Source organism: Oncorhynchus mykiss, chromosome 25, assembly GCF_057628025.1.
Source record: "Oncorhynchus mykiss isolate SJ-2025 chromosome 25, ASM5762802v1, whole genome shotgun sequence".
Classification (NCBI taxonomy): Eukaryota; Metazoa; Chordata; class Actinopteri; order Salmoniformes; family Salmonidae; genus Oncorhynchus; species Oncorhynchus mykiss.
Window position 1 is genome coordinate 16,732,562 of NC_143046.1, and position 24,479 is coordinate 16,757,040.

General features: G+C 49.1%; 1 protein-coding gene across 2 annotated transcripts in view; it reads right to left on the bottom strand.

Moving 5' to 3' along the window:
• Positions 1-2,261: 2,261 nt before the first annotated feature.
• LOC110504639 (uncharacterized) overlaps positions 2,262-24,479 on the bottom strand; it is a 51,941-nt gene continuing 29,723 nt past the window's right edge. For both annotated transcript variants that reach the window (XM_036970027.2, XM_090220236.1), the window contains exons 15-28: positions 19,778-20,569; positions 19,290-19,469; positions 18,635-18,975; positions 18,224-18,383; positions 17,579-17,914; positions 15,504-15,665; positions 15,099-15,376; positions 13,027-13,170; positions 10,442-10,628; positions 10,087-10,232; positions 8,517-8,621; positions 5,299-5,453; positions 4,710-5,033; positions 2,262-2,524 (exon numbers count right to left, since the gene is read on the bottom strand). In XM_036970027.2, coding sequence (XP_036825922.2) covers positions 2,457-2,524; positions 4,710-5,033; positions 5,299-5,453; positions 8,517-8,621; positions 10,087-10,232; positions 10,442-10,628; positions 13,027-13,170; positions 15,099-15,376; positions 15,504-15,665; positions 17,579-17,914; positions 18,224-18,383; positions 18,635-18,975; positions 19,290-19,469; positions 19,778-20,569 — 3,378 coding nt within the window. In that variant the 3' untranslated portion in view covers positions 2,262-2,456. The remainder of the gene's footprint in view (positions 2,525-4,709; positions 5,034-5,298; positions 5,454-8,516; positions 8,622-10,086; positions 10,233-10,441; positions 10,629-13,026; positions 13,171-15,098; positions 15,377-15,503; positions 15,666-17,578; positions 17,915-18,223; positions 18,384-18,634; positions 18,976-19,289; positions 19,470-19,777; positions 20,570-24,479) is intronic.

A 24,479-nucleotide genomic window follows, 5' to 3' on the forward strand; every position in this document is an offset into this window, starting at 1 on the left:
ATAAGCGGTCACTTAGGACCCCCGTCCGCTAGGGCCCCCTGAGCAATTTTCGGGGAAAAAAAGTAATTTTAGGAACTCAGTCTGCGTCTCAAAATGTGTTTGTGCATCAGCATTTTTTCTCTTGTTATGTCAGTCACCAGCAGTCACTCAATTAGCCATGTCAGCTAACAATTTTTGGATTGGTAGTTAGTCTAGCCAGCTGTATAAACGTGCTGTAATCATGGCCGAATACTGAATCATATCATATTAACGTGGCATAAGGTACTATAAAATGTGTAGAGTTGCTGGAAATGTTCTTTAATACCTAAAAAATGTCTCTCCACCCCATGGCTAAATGGGTAGAATTGCATGAAATTTGTTAACAAATAGCAGTTTTCTCTCCACCCCATGGCTAAATGGGTAGAATTTCAGGAAATAAACTTCTAAACACAAAATGATTTGCCACGAGATGGGGGGAGGGGCTCTAACCAAATTTTGCTTAGGGCCCCCAAAAGGCTAGAGCCAGCCCTGAGGCAGGGAGAGAGACTGAGAGAGAGGGGCAGACTGAATGAAGGAGGAAAAGGAAGAAGAGAGAAATAGAAGTGGTAAAGAAGGAGGGGTGAGGATAGTTACCTTAGGGGTAGGCTCATTGCCTAAAAGCCCCCTGAAGCTCTAAGATTGTGACAGTTTTGTGAGGAAGCAAGGTTACAGGGTCAGACTCTTAAGTTAAGACAAACACTTATTTTCTCTCTCCTGCTGTCCGTTGTTGTGTTGTTGTTTTTCTCCTCTCAGCAAATCCTCCTCGGTCTCAGAGCGTTTCCACAGCCCAGGGCTAGACTTTAATTAATTAGACAAAACCTTATTTATTCTTCTCTCTCTCTCTCTCTCGATCTGAGTTCAGTTTTCTAGGTCTCTCATTATACCTTCTGCAGTCCTACAGGTAGCTAGCACCTCCGCCATGAATATCTGATATCACCAAGGCCCTGTAACTACAGTACCACCTCTTCTCCAGTCCTACAGGTAGCTAGCACCTCCGCCATGAATATCTGATATCACCAAGGCCCTGCAACTACAGTACCACCTCCATCTGACTAAATAATACATAAAAAACAAGCAATTGTCTTGAATATTTCCAAAGCTTTTTAGTCTGGGAGTAGGCTTAGTCTGTGTCCGGGAAACCAGACCCTAGTGTCTGCTGGGTCCGATTCAGTATTACTGGCTCGCAGTGTTTGCTAGGTCAGTGTGATTTCAGGAAGGCAGTGAAGCTAAAGCTCTGGCCAATAGCAGCTCTTTAGAGGAGAACATCCTCATTCAAATGTGATGTCCAGGGCTGAGATAGTTAGATAGACAGACTTAGAACAGGGAGAGAGAGATCTTCACAGACAGATAGACACAGATGGCATTTCACCACTCCCATTTTCAAGTATTTACCCACCACTACAGACACATTCTGACAAGTTAAGATGACCGCTGGGTTGTGTCCTGTATATGTCATTAACTTTAAATCTAGTCTATTGGCTGAAAGGAATCCGAATCAAAAGGTCTATTTTTTACGCCCGTACTCTTCAAATGTACATGTTGATGACCAGTGGCCTTCAGATATATACTTGATTTTATTCTATTGAACACAAGGAATGAGGAGTATAAATGTCTTTGTTCTGTGTTTTTATTTCACTGCTTCTCTTCAGTTTGTGGTTGCTGTCTGTCTGCCGGTTGCTGTCTGTCTGCAGGTGTCAGATGGAGTCTAACTGTAATAACTGACTGAGTGGCAGGCCCAATATCATCCTCCACACTCTCACTCACGCTGGATGCATCTCAATTTCATAAACAAAATGTTCAGAGGCTGGGGCCTCATTTTGATTAATGTTGCCATGACAACTACATAATTCATGAATTGTATTAGCGTTCCATTTGTCTTTTTCTGAATCCTAATTCACTGGGGCTTCGGTGGAGAGAAAAGCCTCTCTCTGCTTTTATCCTTTAGTGTCTGTTCTTTCCCCTTAATCCCTCCATCTACCCCACCCTCCCCAGCCGAAATGCTGACGTGTTGCCCCCTTGGTGTGGGATGAAGGGAACCAGAATGGTCCTACAGTCGTGATGAACCTTTCTCATTGAAAAGATGCTCCCTCATCTGAATTGCATTTGTGTCTAGCTAGCTCTACACTGACACCCATTGGCCAGAGGAGGAAATGTTGCTTGTCACCCCAGAAGAACAGAGACATCTCTTCAATAATATACACAAATAGAGTAGTAGCTGACAGAAAAACATTTAGTTTACAGTGTATGGAAAATGGATCAGATATACTGTATTTATTAGAGACCTTTTACAAAAATCTGACAAAACATTTGAATTTGACACTTTTAATATGAGTCCCTATCTGGACTTAGATCAGATCTGTATGGAGAGGTCGGAGAGGTCGGATGTGTGCAAAGGATCATGGTATTTCCATTTGAAGCAGAAAGGCAGTAATTCTCTCTTAGTCCTTACTGGACTGACAGCAGGGGTCTGAGTTGAGATGTCCTTCATTGTTGTCCCCACTCACGGCTAAAACCAAACACACACAGAGAGGTCCTGTCAAAACCAGTCACTTCACTTCAATTTGTCAGGGCTGGTCAGGGACATCAGTGACAGTTGGTACACAAATTCCCTCATGTCTAACCCCTACTACCTCTGTCCTCCCTTCCCTCTCCCCTATAGTCCACACCTCCCTCCTCACCTCTCCCCTATAGTCCACGCCTCCCTCCTCACCTCTCCCCTATAGTCCACACCTCCCTCCTCACCTCTCCCCTATAGTCCACACCTCCCTCCTCACCTCTCCCCTATAGTCCACATCTCCCTCCTCACCTCCCCCCACACCTCCCTCCTCACCTCTCCCCTATAGTCCACACCTCCCTCCTCACCTCACCCCACACCTCCCTCCTCATCTCTCCCCTATAGTCCACACCTCCCTCCTCACCTCCCCCCACACCTCCCTCCTCACCTCTCCCCTATAGTCCACACCTCCCTCCTCATCTCTCCCCTATAGTCCACACCTCCCTCCTCATCTCTCCCCTATAGTCCACACCTCCCGACTCACATCCCCACACACCTCCCTCCTCATCTCTCCCCTATAGTCCACACCTCCCTCCTTACCTCACCCCACACCTCCCTCCTCACCTCTCCCCTATAGTCCACACCTCCCTCCTCACCTCCCCCCACACCTCCCTCCTCACCTCTCCCCTATAGTCCACACCTCCCTCCTCACCTCTCCCCTATAGTCCACACCTCCCTCCTCATCTCTCCCCTATAGTCCACACCTCCCTCCTCATCTCTCCCCTATAGTCCACACCTCCCTCCTCACCTCCCCCCACACCTCCCTCCTCACCTCTCCCCTATAGTCCACACCTCCCTCCTCACCTCTCCCCTATAGTCCACACCTCCCTCCTCATCTCTCCCCTATAGTCCACACCTCCCTCCTCACCTCTCCCCTATAGTCCACACCTCCCTCCTCACCTCTCCCCTATAGTCCACACCTCCCTCCTCACCTCTCCCCTATAGTCCACACCTCACTCCTCACCTCTCCCCTATAGTCCACACCTCCCTCCTCACCTCTCCCCTATAGTCCACACCTCCCTCCTCACCTCTCCCCTATAGTCCACACCTCCCTCCTCATCTCTCCCCTATAGTCCACACCTCCCTCCTCACCTCCCCCCACACCTCCCTCCTCATCTCTCCCCTATAGTCCACACCTCCCTCCTCACACCTCTCCCCTATAGTGCTAACCTCCCTCCTCACCTCTCCCCTATAGTTCACACCTGCCTCCTCACCTCTCCCCTATAGTGCACACCTCACTCCTCACCTCTCCCCTATAGTTCACACCTGCCTCCTCACCTCTCCCCTATAGTGCACACCTCACTCCTCACCTCTCCCCTATAGTGCACACCTCCCTCCTCACCTCTCCCCTATAGTGCACACCTCCCTCCTCACCTCCCCCCACACCTCCCCCACACCTCCCCCACACCTCCCTCCTCACCTCTCCGCCTCTCTCCCCCCACACCTCCCTCCTCACCTCTCCACCTCCCTCCTCACCTCTCCGCCTCTCTCACCCCACACCTCCCTCCTCACCTCTCCGCCTCTCTCCCCCCACACCTCCCTCCTGACCTCTCTGCCTCTCTCCCCCACACCTCCCTCCTCACCTCTCCGCCTCTCTCCCCCCACACCTCCCTCCTGACCTCTCTGCCTCTCTCCCCCCACACCTCCCTCCTCACCTCTCCGCCTCTCTCCCCCCACACCTCCCTCCTCACCTCTCCGCCTCTATCCCCCCACATCTCCCTACTCACCTCTCTGCCTCTCTCCCACCACACCTCCCTCCTCACCTCTCCGCCTCTCTCCCACCACACCTCCCTCCCCATCTCTCCGTCTCTCTCCCCCCACACCTCCCTCCTCACCTCTCTGCCTCTCTCCCCTCACACCTCCCTCCTCACCTCTCCGCCTCTCTCCCCCCACTCCTTCCTCCTCACCTCTCCGCATCTCTCCCCCCACTCCTTCCTCCTCATCTCTCTCCTTCACTCTCCCCTATCTCCTTCCTTCCTCCTCATCCCTCCTTACCTCCCCCACTCCCTCTCTCCCTTCCTCCTCACCTCTCTGCCTCCCTCTCTCTACCCCATTTCCCTCCACTCCTTCTCTCCCGCTTCATCCATCTCACCTATCTCCTCCCCTCCCCTCTATCCATCACCTCTCCCCTCCTCACCTCTCCCTTCCTCCTCCATCACATTCTCCTGGCTGGTGGAGGCCGTGGGTGTGGTTTTGGGAGTGAGTTTGTCTCTAGGGCTGATCTGCCCCTCCCAGATCACCGTGGAACCTCTATCTGCAGATTGTAGACGCTTGAGGGGTGAAGTCTTCTGGTCTCCGGGACTGAAGGACTGTGAAGCCAGCTTTCGACGGGAGCTGAGCTTTCGACGATACCCCGAACCTGAACGCAGCGGCAGCCCACACAGCCCTTCCGTCTGGTCAGAGATACCCAGGGAGGGGGCACGTCGCAGGGAGGAGGGGGAGACGGGGGCACTGCGGGGGTCTGGAGGAGAGGAAAGAGAACAGAGGGGTGAGATATAACAGGGGGTAGGAGGAGGGGGAGGGGGAGAGACAGAGCCAGAAAGAGAGGGAGTGATTTGTAGTGATTTGAGTTTGTGTATAACAGTGTCTGTGGTCTCTCACTGAGTTGTTCAGTGTCTGTCTGTCTGTCTGTCTGTCTGTCTGTCTCTCTGTCTGTCTGTCTGTCTGTCTGTCTGTCTGTCTGTCTATGTGTCTGTGTGTGTGTCTGTGTGTGTGTGTAGTCTCACCAGTCCCAGCAGCAGTCTGTGTGTTTGGTGGGTAGTCTGCACTGTCAGCCAGGTTCTCTATACTGCCAGCAGCGTAGACCGGAGCACGTCCCTCTCTCCCTCCTCCTTTAGGCTTAATCAGCTTCTTCATCCTGTCTGCTATCCAGTTGGACTTCCTACAGAGAGGAGGGAGGGAGGGAGGAAAGGAAGGAGAGATAGCGAGGGAGGGATGGAGAGAGGGAGATCAAGATCAATGGGAAGTGAGAGAGATGGAGAGAGTGTAGGGCACATATGTCAGAGTCAAGGCCCGCGGGCCACATCCGGCCCGCAAGAAGGTTTTTTACGGCCCCTGGGATGATCTTGATTTATTATTAGAACCGGCCCGCAGCAAGCCGGCAGCCCGCAGATCTTTTACACGCACCAATACTACATTTCCCACAATGCAAAGGTGACGCACCGAGCAGTAGGCTGCTTCATTTCAATATTTATTGGCACAGCAGTCGTCAGCATCACAGTAAAATTAACTTTCAGATACCCATCAAAAATGGCAAAACGGAAGGTGGATACTGAGAACCGGGGGTTTCAAACAAGGTGGGAGTCGGAGTATATGTTCACGAAGGTAGCTGGAAAACCTGTGTGTCTTCTGTGTGGAGAAAGTGTGGCGGTACTGAAAGAGTATAATCTGAGACGACATTATGAAACGAAACACGCGGACAAAAACAAGAATATGGACATGGAACAAAGGCTACAAAAGGCAGAGGAATTAAAACGAGGCCTCAAATCTCGACAGGCTCTGTTCAAAAAAGCCAAATCACAAGGCCAGGCTGCTGTCAAGGCCAGTTTTATTTTGGCAGAAGAGATCGCTAAATCAGCCCGGCCATTTACGGAGGGGGATTTCATCAAAAACTGCATGATTAAAGTTTGTGACGAAGTTTGCCCAGAAAAAAGGCAACTCTTTTTAAATGTGAGTCTGAGCAGAAACACCATTGCCGAGAGAGTAGACCAGTTGTCCATCAATCTAAAAGAGCAGCTTGTGAAAAAGGGAAAAGATTTTATTGCATATTCCTTGGCTGTGGATGAGAGCACCGACATTTCTGACATTGCCCAGTTGTCAATTTTCATCCGCGGAGTGGACTCCAACCTAAGCGTGACAGAGGAGTTTTTGGCTTTACGTCCTATGCATGGCACAACTACGGGGCATGATTTGTATGAAGAGGTGTCAAGATGTGTAAATGAGATGGAGCTGCCTTGGGAAAAACTTGTGGGTTTGACAACCGACGGAGCACCTGCGATGTGTGGACACAGGAGCGGACTGGTGGCGAAGATACGGGAAAAGATGCAAGAGGAAAACGCGACAGGTGAGCTGACAGCTTATCATTGTATCATACACCAGGAAGCGTTGTGCGGTAAAGCCTTGAAAATGGAGCATGTAATGAGCATCATCACGCGCACAGTTAACTTTATCAGAGCCAAAGGTTTGAATCACCGCCAGTTCAAGGCATTTCTGACGGAGTTAGAAACGGAGCATGGTGATTTGCCTTATCACACAGAGGTGCGATGGCTAAGCCAGGGAAAGGTGCTTCAAAGATGTTTCGAGCTTCGTGAGGAGATTTGTCTGTTCTTGGACAGCAAAGGGAAAGACACAACACAACTCCGAGACGAAATGTTTCTGTGTGAAATGGCTTTTCTGTGTGACATTACGAGTCATCTGAATGCAATAAACTTGCAGCTGCAGGGTCGGGATCGTGTCATCTCTGATATGTACAGTACAGTGAAGGCATTTAAAACCAAACTGACTCTGTGGGAGACGCAGATGCGGAAAGAAAATTTGAGCCACTTTCCCAGCTGCCAGACCATGAAAGAGAAGCTCTCTACCAGTGCGTTCCCGAGCACACAGTTGGCTGATAAAATAGGTATGCTTGCCGCTGACTTTCGACGCCGATTTGCTGACTTTGAAGCACAAAAAAGCAGGTTGGAACTGCTCGGTAACCCATTTGCTGTTGACGTGGAAAGCTCACCACCAAACCTCCAAATGGAGTTGATTGACCTCCAATGCAATGATGCACTGAGGGCAAAATATGCGGCAGTGGGTGCTGCGGAGTTCGCCCGTTTCCTCCCCGGCACAATGCCCCAGCTGCGCATCCAGGCTGCTCAAACGTTGTCTATGTTTGGCAGCACATACCTGTGTGAACAACTGTTTTCTTTGATGAACCTGAACAAAACATCACACAGAAGTCGACTTACTGCTGAACACCTCCACTCAATTCTGAGGATTTCTTCAGCTCAGAACCTTACCCCGAACATTGATGAACTTGTGGAAAAGATGGGACACCACCAAGTATCACCCTCAACCTCAAACAAGTGAACATTACTGTGCAATCACATATTTAGAGTTTTTACTCAGTTCAAGTTTAAAAGTTAAAATTTAATATTTGTTTTCACTGCATGTTACTTCTCCTTAAACAAAGTGTTGTTTTTGATTAATAGATTTTTGCACTTTATTTTTTTGTATTTCAATCCAATTATATTTTAAAAATATTTCAGTTGAGTGGATGATAGAAAATTGCTATTATTGTTTTTTCTTTGAAGTAAATTTAGCCCACTTTTGCTAAAATAGAAAATATAGTCTACTGATGGTGCCTTGAATACCGGTTTCTTTCATTTAATGTTCATGTTATGGGGATATTTATATAAAGGAAATTTGTCTTTTGTGTCTGTTGAAAATTAAAGATTACTGACAGAGCCATAAGAAAATATTGCTTTATTTATCTGATCATATTGTAATATATTTGTTAGGTTTTCAGTAGGTTCAATTAGGTTCACTAGACTATATGCGTCATTTAAACATTTTTCAATGAACATTCGAACAGTCCGGCCCTCGTCTTGTAGCTGATTTTTTTATTTGGCCCTCCGTCCATTTGACTTTGACACCCCTGGTGTAGGGGGATACAAAAAGAGGGATTTGGCCTTTGTCTGTGTGTCTGTGTCTGCATGTGTGTCTGCATCCAAACACTACAGGAGTCCAGAAGAAACGCTGCAAAGACCACAGTAAGGACCTATTGGAGCGATGTGACATCAATCCCTCAAACCTGGAACCTCTCTCTTAACGTTGGTTATGTGTATGTGTGTGTGTGTGTGTGTGTGTGTGTGTGTGTGTGTGTGTGTGTGTGTGTGTGTGTGTGTGTGTGTGTGTGTGTGTGTGTGTGTGTGTGTGTGTGTGTGTGTGTGTGTGTGCTTACTTGGCCTTGCTGGGTGTAAGCATGCTGGGGTCCAGGACTCTGTACTGATCCATGATCTTCTCCACCAGCTTCTGTTTCTCTCTACGCAGCTCACCCATCTTCTCCCTGGAAAGAGGAGAGAGGGAGGAGAAAGGAGAGGGGAGGACAGAGGGAGGACAGAGGGAGGAGAGAGGGGAGGAGAGAGGGGAGGAAAGAAGAGAGAGAGGAGATGTGGGGAGAGAGGGGAGGAGAGAGGGAGGATTGGTGAGGAGAGGATACAAGAGGAGAGAGGGGAGGAGAGGAGGGGAGGAGAGAGGGGGGAGAGGGGAGAGAGGGAGGAGAGAGGAGGAGAGGGGAGGAGAGAGGGGAGGAAAGAAGAGAGAGAGGAGATGTGGGGAGAGAGGGGAGGAGAGAGGGGGGATTGGTGAGTAGAGAGGAGAGGAGACAAGAGGAGAGATGGAGGAGAGGTGAGGAGGGGTAAGGAGAGATGAGTCAAGAATAGAATAATAATCTTTACATGAATGTGTGTGTGTGTGTACTGACTGGTATTCTCTCTGCTGTGTGAGTGTGTGTGTGTGTGTACTGACTGGTATTCTCTCTGCTGTGTGAGTGTGAGTGTGTGTGTACTGACTGGTATTCTCTCTGCTGTGTGAGTGTGTGTGTGTGTACTGACTGGTATTCTCTCTGCTGTGTGAGTGTGTGTGTGTGTGTACTGACTGGTACTCTCTCTGCTGTGTGAGTGTGTGTGTGTGTGTACTGACTGGTACTCTCTCTGCTGTGTGAGTGTGTGTGTGTGTGTACTGACTGGTACTCTCTCTGCTGTGTGAGTGTGTGTGTGTGTGTACTGACTGGTACTCTCTCTGCTGTGTGAGTGTGTGTGTGTGTGTACTGACTGGTACTCTCTCTGCTGTGTGAGTGTGTGTGTGTGTGTACTGACTGGTACTCTCTCTGCTGTGTGAGTGTGTGTGTGTGTGTACTGACTGGTACTCTCTCTGCTGTGTGAGTGTGTGTGTGTGTGTACTGACTGGTACTCTCTCTGCTGTGTGAGTGTGTGTGTGTGTGTACTGACTGGTACTCTCTCTGCTGTGTGAGTGTGTGTGTGTGTGTACTGACTGGTACTCTCTCTGCTGTGTGAGTGTGTGTGTGTGTGTACTGACTGGTACTCTCTCTGCTGTGTGAGTGTGTGTGTGTGTGTACTGACTGGTATTCTCTCTGCTGTGTGAGTGTGTGTGTGTGTGTACTGACTGGTACTCTCTCTGCTGTGTGAGTGTGTGTGTGTGTGTACTGACTGGTACTCTCTCTGCTGTGTGAGTGTGTGTGTGTGTGTACTGACTGGTACTCTCTCTGCTGTGTGAGTGTGTGTGTGTGTGTACTGACTGGTATTCTCTCTGCTGTGTGAGTGTGTGTGTGTGTGTGTGTGTGTGTACTGACTGGTATTCTCTCTGCTGTGTGAGTGTGAGTGTGTGTGTGTGTGAGTGTGTGTGTGTGTGTGTGTGTGTGTGTACTGACTGGTATTCTCTCTGCTGTGTTAGTGTGTGTGTGTGTGTGTGTACTGACTGGTATTCTCTCTGCTGTGTGTGTGTGTACTGACTGGTATTCTCTCTGCTGTGAGTGGTGCTGGTCCTTGCGCTCCAGGCTCTGCTCCATCAGGTCTCTGTTCTGATTGGTCAGACTCTGATTCTGCTCCAAAAGATGACGGTTCTCCTCCTCCATATTCCCCTTCAGCTGGGTCAGCAGCTACACACACAAACACACACACAGGGTTCAGAATAATGAATAGAAAAAATAAGCTGTGTGTGTGGGAGGGGTCTTCACTTTTGGTCCCCCCTTGGATAGTAAAGCCAAAGTGTGTGTGTGTGTGTGTGTGTGTGTGTGTGTGTGTGTGTGTGTGTGTGTGTGTGTGTGTGTGTGTGTGTGTGTGTGTAAGACCCTCCCTTCCTCCTGACCTGGTACTGGTTGGTGAGGCGGTCGGTGCTGAGCTCCAGTCTCTGGTTGTTCTCCCTCAGAGAGCTGATCTCTCCCTCCAGCCTGGTCCTCTCCAGCTGGGCAGCACTCAGCTCCCCCCGCAGCACCGAGCCCCGGGCCAGCAGCTCGCTCTGCACCTGGGCCCACTCCCTCTGCACACCCTGCAGCCTGGGAGAACAGAACAACACAGACAGACAGACAGACAGACAGACAGACAGACAGACAGACAGGCAGACAGACAGACAGACAGACAGACAGACAGACAGACAGACAGACAGACAGACAGACAGACAGACAGACAGACAGACAGACAGACAGACAGACAGACAGACAGACAGACAGACAGACAGACAGACAGACAGAGAACCAAGGAGTTACTTGACAAGATAAGAAGTTGAACCAGCAAGTCAGGCTATTTGTCAGTCAAATAACCGAATAGATCAGGGATGAACTGAATGGACCAGGGATGACCTGAATGGACGCCCCCCCCCCCCCCCCCACCCCCTTGGGTTGTGCCGTGGCGGAGATCTTTGTGGGCTATACTCGGCCTTGTCTCAGGATGGTAAGTTGGTGGTTGAAGATGTCCCTCTAGTGGTATGGGGGCTGTGCTTTGGCAAAGTGGGTGGGGTTATATCCTTCCTGTTTGGCCCTGTCCGGGATGGGGCCAAAGTGTCTCCTGACCCCTACTGTCTCAGCCTCCAGTATTTATGCTGCAGTAGTTTATGTGTCGGGGGGCTAGGGTCAGTTTGTTATATCTGGAGTACTTCTCCTGTCTTATCCGGTGTCCTGTGTGAATTTAAGTATGCTCTCTCTAATTCTCTCTTTCTCTCTTTCTTTCTCTCTCTCGAAGGACCTGAGCCCTAGGACCATGCCTCAAGACTACCTGGCATGATGACTCCTTGCTGTCCCCTGTCCACCTGGCCGTGCTGCTGCTCCAGTTTCAACTGTTCTGCCTGTGGCTATGGAATCCTGACCTGTTCACCGGACGTGCTACCTGTCCCAGACCTGCTGTTTTCAAATCTCTATAGACAGCAGGAGTGGTAGAGATACTCTTAATGATCGGCTATGAAAAGCCAACTGACATTTACTCCTGAGGTGATGACTTCCTGCACACTCGACAACTACTGTGATTATTATTATTTGACCATGCTGGTCATTTATGAACATTTGAACATCTTGGCCATGTTCTGTTATAATCTCCACGCGGCACAGCCAGAACAGGAGTGGCCACCCCTCATAGCCTGGTTCCTCTCGAGGTTTCTTCCTAGGTTTTGGCCTTTCTTGGGAGTTTCTCCTAGCCACCGTGCTTCTACACCTGCATTGCTTGCTGTTTGGGTTTTAGGCTGGGTTTCTGTACAGCACTTTGAGATATCAGCTGATGTACGAAGGGCTATATAAATAAATTTGATTTGATTCGATTTGAATGGACCAGGGATGAACTGAATGGATCAGGGATGAACTGAATAGATCAGGGATGAACTGAAAAGATCAGGAATGAACTGAATGGACCAGGGATGAACTGAATAGATCAGGGATGAACTGAATAGATCAGGGATGAACTGAATGGACCGGAGATGAACTGAATAGATCAGGGATTAATTGAATAAATCAGGGATGAACCGAATAGATCAGGGATGAACTGAATAGATCAGGGGTGAACTGAATGGACCAGGGATGAACTGAATGGACCGGAGATTAACTGAATAGATCAGGGATGAACTGAATGGATCAGGGATGAACTGAATAGATCAGGGATGAACTGAAAAGATCAGGGATGAACTGAAAGGACCAGGGATGAACTGAATGGACCGGAGATTAACTGAATAGATCAGGGATGAACTGAATGGATCAGGGATGAACTGAATAGATCAGGGATGAACTGAAAAGATCAGGAATGAACTGAATGGACCAGTGATGAACTGAATAGATCAGGGATGAACTGAATAGATCAGGGATGAACTGAATGGACCGGAGATGAACTGAATAGATCAGGGATGAACTGAATAGATCAGGGATGAACTGAAAAGATCAGGGATGAACTGAATGGACCAGGGATGAACTGAATAGATCAGGGATGAACTGAATGGACCAGGGATGAACTGAATGGACCAGGATGACCTGAATGGACCAGGGATGACCTGAATGGACCAGGGATAACCTGAATGGACCAGGGATGAACTGAATGGACCAGGGATGAACTGAATGGACCAGGGATGAACTGAATAGATCAGGGATGAACTGAATGGACCAGGGATGAACTGAATGGACCAGGGATGACCTGAATGTACCAGGGACGACCTGAATGGACCAGGGTTTAACTGAATAGATCAGGGATGAACTGAATGGACCAGGGATGAACTGAATGGACCAGGGATGACCTGAATGGACCAGGGATGACCTGAATGGACCAGGGATAACCTGAATGGACCAGGGTTTAACTGAATAGATCAGGGATGAACTGAATGGATCAAGAAGTTCTATTAAATTAAATGGTTTGAAGAGAATAAGTGATGATGGAGCAGTTAGTTATTTGACTGACAAATAGCCTGAGAGAGTTTTCGTTTACCTCTCATTATCTTCTTTCAGCTTCTCTAATTCTCTTTCTCTCTCTGCCTGCTTTTGCACCTCTCCCTCCATCTTCTCTCTCTCCATTTTCATCTCTCTTTTTGTCTCCTCCATCTGGGATTTGAGGCCCAGGAGCTCCTGATACCTGGAGAATATGAAGGTGTTATGAACATTGGTATGAATTATCCGTAAACACTCACTAAGGTGTCATGATTGATTTCATAAACTTTATTTTATCAGGGTTGTTTCACAAGTCAGTGTATTCAATGGCATATGGAATTTCATAAAGTTTCATGAAGTTAACAATGTGTTATGTATACTTTTTAAATGAAGTGTTACTTGGTGTTCACTACCCTCTCTCCATCTCCCTGTGTTCTCTATGTTCCCTCCAGCTCCCTGTGTTCCCTACCTTCCCTCCAGCTCTCTGTGTTCCCTACCTCCCCTCCAGCTCCCTGTGTTTTCTACCTTCCCTCCAGCTCGCTGTGTTCCCTACCTTCCCTACAGCTCCCTGTGCTCCCTACATTCCCTCCAGCTCCCTGTGCTCCCTATATTCCCTCCAGCTCCCTGTGTTCCCTATCCTCCCTCCAGCTCCCTGTGTTCCCAACCCCCCCCCCCCCCCTCCAGCTCCCTGTGTTCCCTATCTTCCTTCCAGCTCCGTGTTCCCTACCTCCCCTCCAGCTCCCTGTGCCCCCCCCCTCCAGCTCCCTTTGTTCCCTACCTTCCCTCCAGCTCACTGTGTTCCCAACCCCCCCCCCCCCTCCAGCTCCCTGTGTTCCCTATATTCCCTCCAGCTCCCTGTGTTCCCTATATTGCCTCCAGCTCCCTGTGTTCCCTATCTTCCTTCCAGCTCCCTGTGTTCCCAACCCCCCCCCCTCCAGCTCCCTGTGTTCCCTATCTTCCTTCCAGCTCCGTGTTCCCTACCTCCCCTCCAGCTCCCTGTGTTCCCACCCCCCCCCCCCTCCAGCTCCCTGTGTTCCCACCCCCCCCCCTCCAGCTCCCTGTGCTCCCTATCTTCCCTCCATCTCCCTGTGTTCCCTACCTTCCCTCCAGCTCCCTGTGTTCCCAACCCCCCTCCATCTCACTGTGCTCCCTATCTTCCCTCCAGTTCCCTGTGTTCCCTACCTTCCCTCCAGATCCCTGTCTTCCCTACCTTCCCTCCATCTCCCTGTGTTCCCTACTTTCCCTCCAGATCCCTGTGTCCCCTACCTTCCCTCCAGATCCCTGTGTTCCCTACCTTCCTTCCAGCTTCCTGTGTTCCCTACCTTCCCTCCAGATCCCTGTGTTCCCTACCTTCCCTCCAGATCCCTGTGTTCCCTACCTTCCCTCCAGATCCCTGTGTTCCCTACCTTCCCTCCAGATCCCTGTGTTCCCTACCTTCCCTCCAGATCCCTGTGTTCCCTACCTTCCCTCCAGATCCCTGTGTTCCCTACCTTCCCTCCAGATCCCTGTGTTCCCTACCTTCCCTCCAGATCCCTGTGTTCCGTACTTTCCCTCCAGATCCCTGTGTTCCCTACCTTCCCTCCAGATCCCTGTGTTCCCTACCTTCCCTCCAGCTTCCTGTGTTCCCTACCTTCCCTCCAGATCCCTGTGTTCCCTACCTTCCCTCCAGCTTCCTGTGTTCCCTACCTTCCCTCCAGCTTCCGGTGTTCCCTACCTTCCCTCCAGATCCCGGTGTTCCCAACCCCCCTCCATCTCCCTGTGTTCCCTACATTCCCTCCAGATCCCTGTGTTCCCTACTTTCCCTCCAGATCCCTGTGTTCCCTACATTCCCTCCAGATCCCTGTGTTCCCTACCTTCCCTCCAGCTTCCTGTGTTCCCTACCTTCCCTCCAGATCTCTGTGTTCCCTACCTTCCCTCCAGATCCCTGTGTTCCCTACCTTCCCTCCAGATCCCTGTGTTCCCTACCTTCCCTCCAGATCCCTGTGTTCCTTACCTACCCTCCAGCTTCCTGTGTTCCCTACCTTCCCTCCAGATCCCTGTGTTCCCTACCTTCCCTCCAGATCCCTGTGTTCCATACCTTCCCTCCAGATCCCTGTGTTCCCTACCTTCCCTCCAGATCCCTGAGTTCCTTACCTTCCCTCCAGATCCCTGTGCTGTGTCTCCAGGTTACGGTTGCTGCTCCTCAGATGGGAGTGTCTATCCAGCAGCTCCTCTAGCTCTGCCTCCTGCCTCTGCTGCAGCGCTAACATTCGCTCCTGGTCCCTCCTCAGCCCCTCCGTCCTGACCAATGACTCCTCATGTTCCCTGGCCCACACCTTAGACTCCGCCTCCAAAGCAGCACACCTGGCCTCGCTCTTGATGCACCTCGCCAACGCTGCTGCATGCTGGAAGCTCAGGGACGCCTCCTCCACCTGGGAGAGGAGGGGGATGTTGGAAATCAAACACTGTGACACTCGGACAGTATTACAGTCTCTGAAGTGGAGAAAGGCCACAGTTTCATTATATTAACTATATAAAACAATAGTAGCTGTATGATACCTGTAGCTGAGTGTTGAGTGTCTGCAGCTTGGTGCAGGTCTCCTGCAGGCTGATAGAGTGATGGTGCAGGGTGTCTATCTGCTCCCTCAGGTGGCTACCGGCTGACTGGGACTGAGACAGCTGGCATAGCAACACCTCCCGCTCCGCGCCCACCGCTGCATTCTGAGGGGGAGGTGAGAAAGAGATGATTTGACTTGAGACAATTGACAATCCCATGAAAAGTTGACACAGCATATCTCAGCAGATTAGAATCTGTCAGGTGAACACACACAGACACACACCTCCCTCTCCTAACCCACCGCTGCATTCTGAGAGGTGAACACACACCTCCCTCTCCTAACCCATCGCTGCATTCTGAGAGGTGAACACACACAGACACACACCTCCCTCTCCTAACCCACCGCTGCATTCTGAGAGGTGAACACACACCTCCCTCTCCTAACCCATCGCTGCATTCTGAGAGGTGAACACACACCTCCCTCTCCTAACCCATCGCTGCATTCTGAGAGGTGAACACACACCTCCCTCTCCTAACCCATCGCTGCATTCTGAGAGGTGAACACACACCTCCCTCTCCTAACCCATCGCTGCATTCTGAGAGGTGAACACACACCTCCCTCTCCTACCCATCGCTGCATTCTGAGAGGTGAACACACACCTCCCTCTCCTACCCACCGCTGCATTCTGAGAGGTGAACACACACAGACACACACCTCCCTCTCCTAACCCATCGCTGCATTCTGAGAGGTGAACACACACCTTCCTCTCCTAACCCATCGCTGCATTCTGAGAGGTGAACACACACCTCCCTCTCCTACCCACCGCTGCATTCTGAGAGGTGAACACACACCTCCCTCTCCTAACCCATCGCTGCATTCTGAGAGGTGAACACACACCTCCCTCTCCTAACCCATCGCTGCATTCTGAGAGGTGAACACACACCTCCCTCTCCTAACCCACCGCTGCATTCTGAGAGGTGAACACACACAGACACACACCTCCCTCTCCTAACCCATCGCTGCATTCTGAGAGGTGAACACACACCTCCCTCTCCTAACCCATCGCTGCATTCTGAGAGGTGAACACACACCTCCCTCTCCTAACCCATCGCTGCATTCTGAGAGGTGAACACACACCTCCCTCTCCTACCCATCGCTGCATTCTGAGAGGTGAACACACACCTCCCTCTCCTAACCCATCGCTGCATTCTGAGAGGTGAACACACACCTCCCTCTCCTAACCCATCGCTGCATTCTGAGAGGTGAACACACACCTCCCTCTCCTAACCCACCGCTGCATTCTGAGAGGTGAACACACACCTCCCTCTCCTAACCCATCGCTGCATTCTGAGAGGTGAACACACACAGACACACACCTCCCTCTCCTAACCCATCGCTGCATTCTGAGAGGTGAACACACACAGACACACACCTCCCTCTCCTAACCCATCGCTGCATTCTGAGAGGTGAACACACACCTCCCTCTCCTAACCCATCGCTGCATTCTGAGAGGTGAACACACACCTCCCTCTCCTAACCCACCGCTGCATTCTGAGAGGTGAACACACACCTCCCTCTCCTAACCCACCGCTGCATTCTGAGAGGTGAACACACACCTCCCTCTCCTAACCCACCGCTGCATTCTGAGAGGTGAACACACACCTCCCTCTCCTAACCCATCGCTGCATTCTGAGAGGTGAATACACACAGACACACACCTCCCTCTCCTAACCCATCGCTGCATTCTGAGAGGTGAACACACACAGACACACACCTCCCTCTCCTAACCCATCGCTGCATTCTGAGAGGTGAACACACACAGACACACACCTCCCTCTCCTAACCCATCGCTGCATTCTGAGAGGTGAACACACACCTCCCTCTCCTAACCCATCGCTGCATTCTGAGAGGTGAACACACACCTCCCTCTCCTAACCCACCGCTGCATTCTGAGAGGTGAACACACACCTCCCTCTCCTACCCACCGCTGCATTCTGAGAGGGAGGTGAAGGGGAGGGGGGTATGGCACAGCAAATATCAACACATTTTTAAAAAGTCAGGTGAACACACACACACCTCTCTCTCCAGGTCTATCAGTCGTTCACTCATAGACCAGTCCATCTTCTCTACTCTAGCATCTGAGGTCATACAGAGGTCATGGCCCTCCTTTGTTTGGGCATCTTTAGCCTCTGGGTGCTCTAGTGTGAGTCTGTCTGAGGATGTAGCCTTCTGTATGTTAGCAGGGCTTTCTGGTGGGAAATTAGCAGAGACGGCATCTCTCTCCCACTTCTCTGAAAGGAGAAGGTCAGCAGTAACTGTCTTCAGTTCGGCCTCCACCCTCTCAAACTCCTGCTTCAGCCATGCAGCCTCATTGGACAGTTCTTGGGACTGCACCTTCTCATTGGCTAGCTCCTGTGGGAAAAGGGAAGGATGAAAACGGATTTCTAGGCTCAAGACACCCACACACATATACACACACACACACACATATACACACACACACACACACACACACACCTACACATACACATATATACACACACACACACACACACACACACATATACACACACACACACACACACACACACACACACACACACACACACACACACACACACACACACACATACACATATATACACACACACACACACACACACATATATATACACACACACATATATACACACACACACAAATATACACACACACACACACCTGAGTCAGAGATCTAATTTTATTCTGGGCTTTTGTGTTCAGCTCTTTAAGCTCCTGGCTCTCCTTCTCCAGACCCCGTAGCTGAGTACAGAGCTCCTTCTCCAGATCTTGTAATTGAGCACAGAGCTCCTTGGATTGAGACAGCTCCTGACACACATGCCTATAGAGACAACGAGATCAACTAGGTCAGACCCACGGTAATAGCTCAGAAACATGTAAGGGAATATTGAACTTACTCACTAACCATACACGAAATGTCAAAATGTTCCCTTAAGGTATATAAGGGTCTGTTGTGCTACCTGTATTTTAAATATCTCTGTGTGTGTGTGTGTGTGTGTGTGTGTGTGTGTGTGTGTGTGTGTGTGTGTGTGTGTGTGTGTGCGCGTGTGCAGGTCCAGGGGTGTGTATCACCTGTGCTCTGTCTCCAGACTGCAGGCCCTCTGGTTGCTGTGTTCCAGGGCTGATGCTGTACTCTGTAGCTGCTGCCTCAGCCTGGCCGCCTCCCTCTCCCTCTGCCTCTGCTCCTTCCGTTGGCTGTCCAGTTCTCCCTGACATGCCTCCTTCTCCTGCTCCAATCGCGAGGCCTCCAGCAGAGCCTGGTTCCGCCCCCGGGTCAGAGACTCTACCTCTAGTGCTACCTCACGAAGCTCTGCCTCTAACTCCTCCTCATTGCGCCTTGAGGATTCCAGACTCCTCCCCTGGTGCTCTAGCTCCGTCCTCAGGGCTTGGGTTGTCAGCTCCAATTGGTCACCCTGGAAAACAAGGTAGCGTTCAGGATCACAGTATTGTGTGTGTGTGTGTGTGTGTGTGTGTGTGTGTGTGTGTGTGTGTGTGTGTGTGTGTGTGTGTGTGTGTGTGTGTGTGTGTGTGTGTGTGTGTATGTGTGTGTGTGTGTGTGTGTGTGTATATATGTGTATGTGTATATGTGTCTGTGTGTGTGTGTGTGTGTGTGTATATGTGTATGTGTGTGTGTGTGTTTGTGTGTATATGTGTGTGGGTGTCTTGAGCCTAGAAATCCGTTTTCCGTGTTAAGCAGTGCATAGTGTGTGTATTGTAGCAGTGCCACCTTGCGTTGGGCCGTGCGTAGGGTGTCCACAGAGCTACGGAGGGTTTCTCTCTCTCTCTCCAGCATGGCTCGCTCCCCCTCCAGAGTAGCGATGACCGAGGCCTGCATCCGTTGTAGCTCAGCCTGGCTCCGCAGACCACATAGCTCCTCTTCCATCTGCAGGCGCACCGCCTGCAGCACCTAACACCCACCAGAGAGGAATGATGAGGAAAGGATAGAGGGATGGACCATCTGACAGACAGACTACAGTAAGGAGGACTAGGAAGACTAAGGATGGAATGAATGGACAGATGATGGTACTCTACGGAAGACTATGGCTGGATGAATGGGTGGATGGATGGATGGATGGATGGATGGATGATGGATGGATGGACAAAGGATTAAGTAACTGTCTACGACAGCTGCATGTGTAGGAAGAAAGCCCTATGAGTCTGGCACATGGAACTACTGGCAGAATAATAGATGTCTGATCGTGATTGGTTCCATACCTCTATCTGTCTCTTGGCCTCCGCCAGGCTCTCTGTAGCCTTCCTCAGTCTCTGGCCCTCGGCCTCCAGTAGCACCAGTCTCTGCTCAGCCTCCCAGGATTTCCTGCTCTGTTCCCCCAGCTTGGAGCGCAGGTCCTGGGCTACAGACGCCTGCCTGTCAGCCTGCTCCAGGGCCTGCTGGAGCTCAGAGGCCAGGCGCTCCACGTCAGGCCCAGGGAACACACACACGTCTTTTTCCACTGACTTTTCCTTCTCTTCTCCATACTTTGTTTTTGTCAGTTTCTCTTCTTCAGTGGCTGGGTTGGGGTCTTCTATCTCTTTCTGGTTAATGTCTGCCTTCCCAAGATCTTCTTCCTTGTCATTTTTTACATGTTTTATCTCTCTTTCTCTCCCGATCTCCTTCTCACCTTCTTCTTCTCTCTTTTTAGGTTTCAGAACCTGATCATCTAGTTGCACCTCTCTCGCTTCAGGATGGAGCAACTCTGCCCCAACTCCAGCTTCTCTTTGGGTTCTGATGATGTTGACTCCCCTCTCACTGTCCAACCCTCTCCGGGCAGTACCCTCCCCTTCTCCTCTTGAGGACTCAGAACCTTGGACTCCCCTCTCTCCCCTCTCCTCATTCTCTCCCCTCTCCTCCTTCTCTCCCCTCTCCTCATTCTCTCCCCTCTCCTCCTTCTCTCCCCTCTCCTCCTTCTCTCCTTTCTCACGTTCTTCCTCAATACTTTGATGCTTTGTCAACAGCATTTCCAGGCACTTTTTTAAAGTGGCATTTTCGTTAATGACGTTCTGAAACTGAGAGGGAAGAGGAAGGTAGACAATGACAAGAACAGTTCATGTGTCAGACAACACAAGGAGGACACATCTAGATACATGTCAGATGACACAGTGAGGTCACATCCAGATACATGTCAGATGACACAGTAAGGTCACATCCAGATACATGTCAGACAACACAGTGAGGTTGAAACTAGATACATGTCAGACAACACAGTGAGGTTGAAACTAGATACATGTCAGACAACACAGTGAGGTCACATCTAGATACATGTCAGACAACACAGTGAGGTCACATCTAGATACATGTCAGACAACACAGTGAGGTTGAAACTAGATACATGTCAGACGACACAGTGAGGTTGAAACTAGATATATGTCAGACAACACAGTGAGGTCACATCTAGATACATGTCAGACAACACAGTGAGGTTCAAACTAGATACATGTCAGACGACACAGTGAGATCACATCTAGATACATGTCAGACAACACAGTGAGGTCACATCTAGATACACGTCAGACAACACAGTGAGGTCACATCTAGATACACGTCAGACAACACAGTGAGGTCACATCTAGATACATGTCAGACAACACAGTGAGGTTCAAACTAGATACATGTCAGACGACACAGTGAGATCACATCTAGATACATGTCAGACAACACAGTGAGGTCACATCTAGATACATGTCAGATGACACAGTGAGATCACATCCAGATACATGTCAGATGACACAGTAAGGTCACATCTAGATACATGTCAGACAACACAGTGAGGTTGAAATTAGATACATGTCAGACAACACAGTGAGGTTCGAACTGGATACATGTCAGACGACACAGTGAGGTTGAAACTAGATACATGTCAGATGACACAGTGAGGTTGAAACTAGATACATGTCAGACAACACAGTGAGGTCACATCTAGATACATGTCAGATGACACAGTGAGGTCACATCTAGATACATGTCAGACAACACAGTGAGGTTCGAACTGGATACATGTCAGACGACACAGTGAGGTTGAAACTAGATACATGTCAGATGACACAGTGAGGTTGAAACTAGATACATGTCAGACAACACAGTGAGGTTGAAACTAGATACATGTCAGACAACACAGTGAGGTCACATCTAGATACATGTCAGATGACACAGTGAGGTCACATCTAGATACATGTCAGACAACACCGTGAGGTCACATCTAGATACATGTCAGATGACACAGTGAGGTCACATCTAGATACATGTCAGACAACACAGTGAGGTCACATCTAGATACATGTCAGATAACACAGTGAGGTTGAAACTAGATACATGTCAGACAACACAGTGAGGTTGAAACTAGATACATGTCAGACAACACAGTGAGGTCACATCTAGATACATGTCAGACAACACAGTGAGGTCACATCTAGATACATGTCAGACAACACAGTGAGGTCACATCTAGATACATGTCAGACAACACAGTGAGGTCACATCTAGATACATGTCAGACAACACAGTGAGGTTGAAACTAGATACATGTCAGACAACACAGTGAGGTTGAAACTAGATACATGTCAGACAACACAGTGAGGTCACATCTAGATACATGTCAGACAACACAGTGAGGTCACATCTAGATACATGTCAGACAACACAGTGAGGTCAGATCTAGATACATGTCAGACAACACAGTGAGGTCACATCTAGATACATGTCAGACAACACAGTGAGGTTGAAACTAGATACATGTCAGACAACACAGTGAGGTTTAAACTAGATAGATGTCAGAAAATACAGTGAGGTCACATCTAGATACATGTCAGACGACACAGTGAGGTCACATCTAGATACATGGCAGACGACACAGTGAGGTTAAAATTAGATACATGTCAGATGACGCAGTGAGGTCACATCTAGATACATGTCAGATGACACAGTGAGGTCACATCTAGATACATGTCAGACAACACAGTGAGATCACATCTAGATACATGTCAGACAACACAGTGAGGTTGAAACTAGATACATGTCAGATGACACAGTGAGGTCACATCTAGATACATGTCAGACAACACAGTGAGGTTGAAACTAGATACATGTCAGATGACACAGTGAGGTCACATCTAGATACATGTCAGACGACACAGTGAGGTTGAAACTAGATACATGTCAGACAACACAGTGAGGTTGAAACTAGATACATGTCAGACGACACAGTGAGGTTGAAACTAGATACATGTCAGACAACACAGTGAGGTCACATCTAGATACATGTCAGACAACACAGTGAGGTCACATCTAGATACATGTCAGACAACACAGTGAGATCACATCTAGATACATGTCAGACAACACAGTGAGGTCACATCTAGATACATGTCAGACAACACAGTGAGATCACATCTAGATACATGTCAGACAACACAGTGAGGTCACATCTAGATACATGTCAGACGACACAGTGAGGTCACATCTAGATACATGTCAGACAACACAGTGAGGTTGAAACTAGATACATGTCAGACAACACAGTGAGGTTGAAACTAGATACATGTCAGACAACACAGTGAGGTTCAAACTAGATACATGTCAGATGACACAGTGAGGTCACATCTAGATACACGTCAGACAACACAGTGAGGTCACATCTAGATACATGTCAGACAACACAGTGAGGTCACATCTAGATACATGTCAGACAACACAGTGAGGTTGAAACTAGATACATGTCAGACGACACAGTGAGGTTAAAATTAGATACATGTCAGACGACACAGTGAGGTTGAAACTAGATACATGTCAGATGACACAGTGAGGTTGAAACTAGATACATGTCAGACAACACAGTGAGGTCACATCTAGATACATGTCAGACAACACAGTGAGGTCACATCTAGATACATGTCAGACGACACAGTGAGGTTGAAACTAGATACATGTCAGACAACACAGTGAGGTTGAAACTAGATACATGTCAGACAACACAGTGAGGTCACATCTAGATACATGTCAGATGACACAGTGAGGTTGAAACTAGATACATGTCAGATGACACAGTGAGGTTGAAACTAGATACATGTCAGATGACACAGTGAGGTTGAAACTAGATACATGTCAGATGACACAGTGAGGTTGAAATTAGATACATGTCAGATGACACAGTGAGGTTGAAACTAGATACATGTCAGATGACACAGTGAGGTTGAAACTAGATACATGTCAGATGACACAGTGAGGTTGAAATTAGATACATGTCAGACGACACGGTGAGGTCACATCTAGATACATGTCAGACGACACAGTGAGGTCACATCTAGATACATGTCAGACGACACAGTGAGGTTGAAACTAGATACATGTCAGACAACACAGTGAGGTCACATCTAGATACATGTCAGACGACACAGTGAGGTCACATCTAGATACATGTCAGACAACACAGTGAGGTTGAAACTAGATACATGTCAGACAACACAGTGAGGTTGAAACTAGATACATGTCAGACAACACAGTGAGGTCACATCTAGATACATGTCAGACGACACAGTGAGGTCACATCTAGATACATGTCAGACAACACAGTGAGGTCACATCTAGATACATGTCAGACAACACAGTGAGGTCACATCTAGATACATGTCAGACGACACAGTGAGGTCACATCTAGATACATGTCAGACAACACAGTGAGGTTGAAACTAGATACATGTCAGACAACACAGTGAGGTTGAAACTAGATACATGTCAGACAACACAGTGAGGTTGAAACTAGATACATGTCAGACAACACAGTGAGGTCACATTCAGATACATGTCAGTATAACGGTTTAGTGAACCACACCCCCGTGATGAGTAACGTTCTCTTAGACCTGAAGAATTTGTTTGCCTCCTAGGCTTTAGCTCAGAGGTTTAACACAGACTTGTCCAAACCTA